The 9,790-nt window shown below is 45.2% G+C and overlaps 1 protein-coding gene across 1 annotated transcript; it reads right to left on the bottom strand.

Annotated features, from left to right (window-relative positions):
- Positions 1 to 1,285: 1,285 nt before the first annotated feature.
- On the bottom strand, positions 1,286 to 2,344 carry LOC119362046 (proline-rich protein 4-like). The gene is made up of 2 exons (XM_037627217.1): positions 2,137 to 2,344; positions 1,286 to 2,054 (listed from the first exon to the last, which is right to left on the bottom strand). The coding sequence occupies exons 1-2, from the start codon at positions 2,276 to 2,278 to the stop codon at positions 1,564 to 1,566; spliced, it is 633 nt and encodes a 210-aa protein (XP_037483114.1). The 5' UTR covers positions 2,279 to 2,344; the 3' UTR covers positions 1,286 to 1,563.
- Between the last annotated feature and the right edge of the window lie 7,446 nt (positions 2,345 to 9,790).

Raw genomic sequence — 9,790 nt, 5'->3', positions numbered from 1 at the left:
CTCTGTTATTATGAGGTGTTGAGTTAAGCATATGCGTAAAACATGGCAAAGAATGATAAAGGAACCAAACGAGTCATGCATGCGAGAGCAACATGAAACCGTGCGGATATCAATGTTGGGTGGGAGGGTGGTAGATGGTAATCACAGACTAGGGGTGTTCGCCACCGTAGTAGGTGGGCATGTGAGGGATGAAATGGTACTCCGGGTGGGATGTGGCTTGGGCTCCCACTTGGTGACATGGGCTTCTTGTGGTGGAAGTTTTCACCTGCCTCTCCATACTTTGGTTCATGCACTATAGTCCACACGTACTTCAGTATCACCGAACATAGCACCCAAAGTGAACGATTTTGCTCGTGTTGTGCTTTCCATCTTGCATGTTCCTTGATCATTTCACCTTAGTCGCCCAAGAACAACATTATCAAGTTGCTCATCATTGAGGTCCAAGTGTTTTAGCATCTCCTCGATTCCTCCCTCTAACCACGTTCAGTTCGATAACTGGAGCTCCCAGGCGTTAGTCCTTAATTAAGGACATCTGCACAAAGACTTTTCAGTTGTCACCGGCAAGGTCAGACCGGCGCCAATATGGGAGCGGTGACACCGACAATCCGGCGGCTCGTTCTGGTGGTCGTAGTGGTCGTTCGGCCGTTAAGGGTCGTCGATGTAATTTTTATCATATATCTGGTGCTTTGTAATTCTACTTTTGGTGAACCTTTATAATAGATATGGATCCTTTTTGCCAAAGAAAAACTTTACCCCTGTAAATACATGTACCTGACTTACAAGAAGGTTCTCTCATGCCCTAGTTTTTTTTTGAGCATCACTCTCATGCCCAAGTGGTATTGATTGTTTGGTGGTCTTCAACAATTCAAGCCAAATATGCACCCTTATGTACTTGAGCTGGACTGGACCATGGCCCAGTTCCCCTCCTGCTTAGGCTGAAAGAAGTCCAAATAGAACGGGCAGTATATATGAATGCATGATCCCTGGTAGCTGCAATTTTGTTTTTGACATGAATGCCATGGGTTGTCCATGACAGATCCATTTGCACACTTGCCTGAATCGCACTTGAGTTTCAATCCACAGATCTGAATAGTAGCTAAGAGTAATGATTGTTTTAAACAACTGCACCATGGCAAGACATTTTTCCATTAAAGAAGCCATCACACAATTCTGACTAAAAAATGAAAAAGAAAAACATAAAGCAAGCCTAAATCATTAGACAAAACATGAAGTAAAAGCAGGCAGCACACAGCAGAATGAGATCAAGCCAGAAGAAGCCAACATCTGCAGTAATTTCACTGACACAAATGGACTTGATTAAATTACTTGATCCACAATAACTTCTTATACAAAGCACACACCGAAATTACAATCATAAAAAAGCAATCGAAGCACACTAATCCATGCATGTGTTCCTCACAAAGTTTATTCTGAACTCTCAACTCTGCAGTGCAGATACTAAAACGGGGCAGCGAATGGCAGAAGACCAAAGCAACGACCTCGATCACTCACTGAACCCGGTGATGAAATTTCAGTGTTGGGCCGGACGGTGGCAGATCGGAGTTAGTGGTGTCCGTGGTATCCACCGCCACCGCCGCCGCCGCCGTAGGTGGGCGTGGGAGGGATGGGGTGGTAGTCCGGGTGGGGCTGCGGCTTCGGCTCAGGCTTGGGTACCGGGCCGTAGTCTGGGTGGGGCTGGGGCTTGGGCTCCGGCTTCGGTGGCACGGGCTTCTTGTGGTGGAAGTGCTCGATGATGTGCTTCTTGATCGGCCCGAGCAGGGTCGCCGACGCACACTCTGGCGATGCCAACACGTTGGTCTTGGCGCCGGCGACAACGCCGAAGGTGGTGCCCTCGGACACCGGCGCGATCTTGGATGGCTCCTGGCCGAGGCACGGCGTGTTGGAGGCAGCGCTGTGGAGCTGAGCGACGCAGTTGGCACCGTGGAGGTCGGCGGCCAGGGGCACGCTGAAGGCGCCGGTGCGGTCGAGGGCACCCACCGCCTTGCTCTCGTAGTCGCCGTGGACGCTCTTGCACTTGATCGCCACCTGAAGACCTGGGGTACGTTCATGGCAGAACAATGGTGATAAGCGTCAACCCAGCAATGCCACACAATGGAGTAGCACATCAGCGCTTACCCTTGAAGGCTTCCTCGGCCTTCATGTTCTTCCTGGTGCAGTCGGCGCACTTGGCCATGCCGACGACGACGGACGCCGCCTCGGTGTTGGAGACGGCGATCAGCAGCAGGACGCCGAGGACGAGTGCTCTCGGAGCTGCCATGGCTGAACCCCTGAATCGAACTCCACTACTTGCCTGTGGGAAGTAAATAGCGATGGATGGATGGATGGATCGATGGATGGAACAGGCCACGCATGGCTGGCTTATATAGGCATCTGCATTGATCGGTCATCGATGATCAACGCAATTAGAGACAGACCAATTTGCGTTTGGCGCGCCGAAATTTCAGATGGCGAATTAAAACTCGGTTGATTTCAGAGTCCACTGCACGCATCGATCAACGATTTGATCCACGTCGTCGTCATTTGTTATTCGGTTGGTGATCCACTTTGCATTAGCTGGTGCTCGATCGCGTCCTTCTCGTACATACGTAGGTTCCACGCAGCACATGGATATGCATGCATATATATTATACGGAGTAAAATGAGTGAATTTATACTCTAAAATGCATCTAGATATATCTGTGAAATCTCTACAAAGACTTATATTTAGGAACAGAAGGAGTATCATCTACTCTAGTACGTAGTGGAGCCTTCGTAAGTCAGAGCGTAGTACGTAACTAATTTTCTGTTGAATCCCTTTCTGCGGGTGCGGTGCCCCTCCCGCTCATTTAATTGGCAAGGACGTGGCTAGGTGTAAGTGTCGACTGAAAAGAAAAAACGTTTGTCAGTCGATCTATTTTGAGCCGTCCGATGCAAGATGAATGGCCAACATCATCTTCTCCGACCTCCTGCCGTCCTCATGTTCATCTCTTTTGAGCCGTCCAGAGCAATGCCTTCTTCACCTGACATAGGAGTGTTGGTAACTACTCCCTCCATTCCTAAATATTTGTCTTTTTAGAGATTTTAAATGGACTACTATATACTGATGTATATAGACATATTTTAGAGCGTAGATTCACTCATTTGACTTCATATGTAGTTATTGTTGAAATCTCTAAAAAGACAAATATTTAGAAACGGAGGGAGTATCTTCTTAGGTAGTCTCTGGGATGCCACACATGGACGAAGAACAAATATGGATATAACTTAAGAGAACATACCATCACGTGTTTGGTGATAAGATTTGTGTCCATTAGGCGAGTCACAAATGACACCCCAATGTAGATATTGTTTGGCGGTAGTGTGTCAAGGAGGGCGGCCAGACTTATAGTCGTCGAGCCTGATTCTTTTGTTGAAGACGTAAGAATGAAATGGGTCATCATCGTTCGAATCGGTGAGATAGACAACCTGCATTGTGGGAACTGGTCTTGTCAAGGAAAAACATATCATCTCTCCACCGGTTAGACCGTTCTGTGTAATGAGCTGAACCCATCATTCGCCTCCCATACGGGTCCTTGTCCGTGCTTTCTGCAGTTCAATGATGTAAGTGTTGGAATTTGCTACTGGGCTTGGCCCAAAGCCTAACTAAAATTCTGAAATTCTTTTGACCCATTCATGCACACATGTGAGTGGTGTGAGTGAGACCAAAGTTTAGTCTCATCCCAAAAGTTGATAGAGAGAGTTGCACCTATTTATAAGGTGAGCTCTTCTACCACTTGCATGAGCATGAGAAGAGGAGACCTACACGTGCGCTTCTCCTCCTCGCTCGCCACGCCTCGTCACGACGCGCCGCGCCGCATGAATGAGCCGAGGACAGAGCTATGCACGTTGTCTATATTTTTGTTGCTCGGAAATAATTAATGTCATCAATTAATAATTAATGGACGCGTCCACGACCTACCCGGCCCACATTATATAGTCAGGCACGCGTTTACCCTAGCCGTCGACGCTTTGTATGGTTTCGCACCACCGTTCCAGATCATTGCGCCGCCATGCAAGTCTTCTCCATTCCTCCTTCCGGCGTGCACCGCGAGAAGGGACAGTAGGCCTCCGGAACCCCGTCTCTCGTGATCCTGTATGGGAGTGGGGCGATCAGGTTTTTGGGGAGCGCACTCGCGCGACTACTGGCAGCGACGACTTCGCCAACGACGACTTCTTCCCCGACCTCGGCAACCTCATCCTCAACGACATGGGCAACAACATCAACGCCGGCGGTGCCGCTCCCGTTGCACCGTACATATGTGATTCTATCCTTCTTGTTCGAGATCGTGGTAGAATTCATGTTTCTAGTATGTGCCCTAGATGTGATCTGTTCATCTACTATGCTAGTTCGCATGATTAGTTTAATCTCTGCTAGTGCTGTCATGATTTATCTTCTGTTTATTCGGATTAAATCTCGTAGTAATTTGCTCATATATTCAACAGTAAGTGACCCCACGACACACAAGGCACACTCTCTTCCATTAATTCATTGAACTCTAGCCTACCATTGCATGAGATAATCCTTGCAATAAACACAAAACAAACACACATAAGATGCATTGTAAAACCACTAAAATAATAACATAAAAGGTTAGGATTTTATGGAAAATAATATATATTTATAGGGAGAGAGAGAGAGAGAGATTGTTACCATTGAATTTTGGAAGCCCTCAATGAGCAGATCGATATTGAATGATGATCCACTTGAAAAGTTTCTGCGCCCTCTTACATGCATACTTGGCACACCGTCATATCCTGTTTGACATGCATACTTGGCACACCGTCATATCCTGTTTGACATGCATATTTGTCACCACTATAAAGCACATGTACTATATATTATGAATAAAACACAACTAGCATTTATAAGAAATATTGTGACATGCATGCATACTTGGCACACAATATCCGGTTAGAAAATGTTTAATTAATTAACCATAGGATATTTACAATTGCAACATTTAAAAAATTCACAAATAATACAAACATGTCATTAATCACTGATCACCAAAAAAATAAAGCATTTTCAAATACTTTACGCATATCGATCCACACATTAACAAAATATAACAATCGTATTCATAAACATACATGCATTGCATTCAATCCATAGATGTATATATAAAATTTCATACATATTCTCTCAAACTATACATGCATTGCATTCATTTACACGCAAAAAATAAAAACATATATCCGTAAACATCCATATATAATCTATATATCCACCAAAATCTATTCTTTTTTGTCGGGAACATCCAAACTTTTCATACAATCCATAGATGCATATATATTATCCATATCATCATGTCATGGCATATGTATATATGGATTTTCCAAATGTAGAAAATATTGACATAAATAGCATAAAAGAAAAAGGAAAAGACAGGGGAAGCCACCCTATAGCTAGCTCATCGTAGGGTTGTTGGCGTCCAGGTGGTCGGTCGGCAGAAAAATGTGTCGACAATGAGTTGTGGTGGCGGCCAGCGGCGGCGAACTTGGGGCCAGAGCCGTGTAGGGAGGACTGTGCGAGGGGCCTCGGGCGACATCGGATCCGACTGGTTGGCTCACACGGCGGCTACCGGCGGGTACGTATAGGCCTGGTGGCAGAGGCGAGGCCTGGCGGCGGCGACGGAACCACACGAGGACGAGCGGCGACCTGTCCCTGATTGAGAATGCAATGAGAGCGGCCGCTAGGGTTCGTCAGGTTTAAATACCTCATAGATTGTCGGGTACGTTTCATCGAGGTTCTTGGCAAAAGTTGCTCACCGTCACAGGGCCTTTAGGTGCAAACAGTTGTGCCACGTGGCTCCTATTTGCCGGGTGCGTTCCACTGGGCTCTCGGCATACAGTGCATAAGCCGAGTTCTTTTATGTTTGTTGAGTATGTAATGGGTTGGGCTCGACTGAGCTTCCCATGTGCCATGTCCTAATGTTTACCGAGTGCCACACTCGGCTTACATTGCTTTTTCCGTGATGCCGTGATACAGTACTTGGCAAATGGAAATGTACTCAGTAACGATGATTTTTTCGATTAGTGACACGCACCACGGGCCCAACCTCATTCCTTTCTGAGGCATTGACATGGAGATAAACTGAATTGGCAAAGCAACAAGAGTTGGAGCTAGTTGCGTGGATTGGTTGGTTAGAAGCTTAATTAGAAAGCAATCTTAAAGTGACATAATAACGTAAAAACTTCTCAAACTTTGGATATAACACCGATTGTAACCATATTTTTTTAAGAGTAAAATGCATCGGCAGTCACTGTATTTGTGTCTAAAACTCATTTTGGTCACTGTACATAAGAGTATGATCAATACAGTCATTAAATATGACTTGAGGTGATTATACGATTATTGGCTCACTGTATAGCTTTGTATTTTGCATACTTTGACCAGTCAGACTGCCTATCCTCTGTACCTTTTTATGAGGGTCACACCTGCGGTCAGTGAGTTGAATAATAATTCTTTTTAGGAAAAACTATGTGACAGCGAGGATTTAAACTAGGGTCTTGTCGCTACCGCGAGAAAGAGCTAGCTGATTAAACCAGCCGCTCGTTGCGCTAAATAATTAGAAGGTGACCTTATTATTAAGAGCACACAACACACATGCACACAGTCGCACACAACACGCATGCACAGTTGCATACACTCGCACACAACACGCACGCAGGCACACAGCTAGCAGCCTAGCACATACTGTAGCATGCATACATGACACATCGGAGGCCACCGGGTGGTGCTCCGGCAGCCGCGCTACCGTGGTGTGGGCGGGCGCATGACGAGAGCGACCAATGTGGATATCTCCACTTGTCGTTCATGTGGCCATCTCATGCAAACAGAGAGTTGGCATGCGTTGCGTTGCCTCGTGTCGCAGCTCCTGTACATCCGCCGGCATCGATCGGTATTGCGACGCGGCGAGCGCTCATGAGACCCAGTACCGGATGACGGGCAGCACGACTTGCACCCCGGCACCGTCCAATCCCTCTGGCCATTCCAGGCGGCTACTGCTTGCTGTGCACGCGTACTTAGCTTTGTTTGTGCTTGCTTGTGTGTGTACGTGCAAGTTGAGAATGGTGAGAGGCTGCACAGGCGCGCCAAGCTGCCGCAGGCTGCGTGTGAACCAGACGCTGAACGCCCGGAGATCGCGGCGAGCACGTGGAAGACATGGTGCGAGGGCTCGGACCTGAGAGACGGCAGACGCGTTGGCGACACAGGAGTCCACGGGTTGCATGGCGAGGTACCGGAGAGATTTGGGCGTGTAGATGGCTGCAATGCGTATTTGCTGCGTGCACCCGTGCTGTTGTATGCTGTGCTTCTGTATAAAAGAACATTACTATGAAAACGAACACTAAAATGTTTCGGTTAAGGTTGCTTGAGCGTGCGGGTTACCACCCTGAGATCTCTCAGGTTTGATCCGGTGCATTTTAATTTATTTTGTTTATTTCTACCTACTGACATGTTGGACCCACAAAGGTAGAGAGATTTTTTTTTTGAGCATAAGGTAGAGACAGATTGTTGACTGCATTTTGTGCCATAAAGGTAGTTTGAGTGGTCAAAGTAGGCAAAATACAAAGCTATACAGTGACCACTGACCGTATAATCATCTCAAGTCGTATTCAATGACCGTATGAACCGTATTTTTATGTACAGTGACCGAAGTGAGTTTTCGACACAAGTACAATGACCGCTGATGCATTTTACTCTTATTTTAATTATGTAAACATACATGCATCTAAAATTGTAATTGTCTCATTTCAGGCAATGTCATTGGTTACGGATGTGAGAACACATTTGATTAATTGGAGAAACGATGGTTGGGAGCCACTCTTGGAAGATGTCAAAGTCTTTTGCACCAAAGCCGACATTCCAATACCAAATATGGACGACATCTTTACAAAGTGGGGAAAATCAAGAAAAGGTGGACAGAACAATGTCACATCTGATCATTTCTTCCGTGTAGACACCTTCTATGCTGCCATAGACTCCATCACCATAGAGTTTTATCATCGTTTTAATGAGGTACTTCCTCCGTCCTTTAAAGAGTGTACTTCCAACTTTGTTGGAGGGTCAAACTATCTCAAAGTTTGACCGAGTTTGCGCAACAATATATCAATGTTTGTGAAACTAAATAGGTATACGATGAAAATATATTTTATGATGAATCTAATGCTACTAATTTGATGGTATAAATGTTCATGTATTATTGTATAAATATGGTCAAACATAATATTTTTTTTTACTTTTCAACAAAGTTGGGAGTACACGCTTCAAAGGACGGAGGGAGTATCTTCGGAGCTGCTCAAAAACTTCTCTTGTCTTGACCCAAGAAACCCCTTTTGTAGATACAATGTGAATAAGCTTGCTAGACTCACACAGATTTATCACGAGGATTTCGCAGATTATGAACGTGAACATATAGTTGATAACCTTGAGCTATTCATTATCCATATGAGAAGAATTGAAGACTTTAGAACTTGTCATGATATTGCAAGCCTAGCTAAAAGGATGGTTGAACTTCAAAGGAATGTTATGTTTCCTGCCGTTTATCACCTCATTGAGTTGGCATTGCTACTACCGGTAGCGATGACAACAGTTGAAAGAGCCTTCTCATCAATGAAAATCATCGACACTGAGTTGTGCAGCAAGATGTCTGATGCCTGGTTTAATGACTTGATGGTGTGTTACATTGAGCGAGAGATCTTCAAAAGTATTGATCTTCGTAAAATTAAAGAAGATTCTCAGAAGGAGGGTAGTGCATTGACATTGCCCGGGTCTTCTAGACGCCATTAAAAGCTGCACTATCAGTATGTTTTAGGTTGTTTTCCTATTGAAACATGTTGGTATTTGGTTAGTCGTTTTTAGTGTGCATTGTTTGTTTATTGACTCCTTTGATTCACATAAAAATAATCTTAGTGAGACTTCGCTCCACCTTAAAAAAAATCATGATCCGTCTCTTAGATAATTCTATGCAAATATCAACATTTGTCCCTCTTCAGTAAGGAAAAGGAGACGTGACCCCTCTCGGTGTTTATCTCTTGGAGGTCGACGGCTGTATGCACACAAGTATTTGGATATGTATGCATATTTGCCGGCCGAGCGGGTATTAGGGGAGGTACAAATGCAGGCGTATGGGTATTCGTGTGTATCGTACGACGGTACGACCCAGCGGCGACGTCCACGGAGATGCCAACTGCACGGAGTCGTGTGCAGGTTAGCTTAAATCCATACATGATCAGAACGTGAGTAGTGTAGGTCGTAACATGCATGTGATTAAAAAAAACAAATATACGTGCACCCATGCATCAGTACGTGAGGTACGTGAGGCCAAGCTGGAGACCCGCTTTTTTTCGTGTACCAGTTCATCAGTACGTGAGGTACGTGGGGAACGCTGAGATGCTTTGAGATTCGGTTCACCACGTGTCACACAGAGAAGCCGGTCTTCAACTTGAGTCCATACGACCTGGTCGTATAGGATTATTTTCGGTGAAGGATAACGCTGAGATGCTTTGAGATTCAATTCAGCACGTGTCATGCAGAGAAGCAGGTCTCCAGCTTGAGTCCATACGACCCGGTCATATAGGATTATTTTCCAGCTAGTCAATCTGTGTATATACACGTAGGTCCACATCAAAATATCAAACATGGACGTGTATAACTTGTACTTAGGAAATTCCTTCATATCTAAAAATAAATTAAATGTCCCTCAAAAAAGTTTAAACGAGTTCCATAATGAAAGAAAAAAACCTCGCC

Source organism: Triticum dicoccoides, chromosome 2B (assembly GCF_002162155.2).
Source record: "Triticum dicoccoides isolate Atlit2015 ecotype Zavitan chromosome 2B, WEW_v2.0, whole genome shotgun sequence".
Classification (NCBI taxonomy): Eukaryota; Viridiplantae; Streptophyta; class Magnoliopsida; order Poales; family Poaceae; genus Triticum; species Triticum dicoccoides.
The sequence above is the reverse complement of the archived record's forward strand: the minus strand, read 5'-3'. Positions and strand labels throughout refer to the sequence as shown.

What these genes read in the sequence shown, in the direction of transcription:
- LOC119362046 (XM_037627217.1), bottom strand. Translation starts at nt 2,278, where the DNA reads ATGGCAGCTCCGAGAGCACTCGTCCTCGGCGTCCTGCTGCTGATCGCC. An exon ending in GGCCGAGGAAGCCTTCAAGG is followed by an intron (nt 2,055 to 2,136) that starts GTAAGCGCTGAT and finishes AACGTACCCCAG; the next exon opens with GTCTTCAGGTGGCGATCAAG.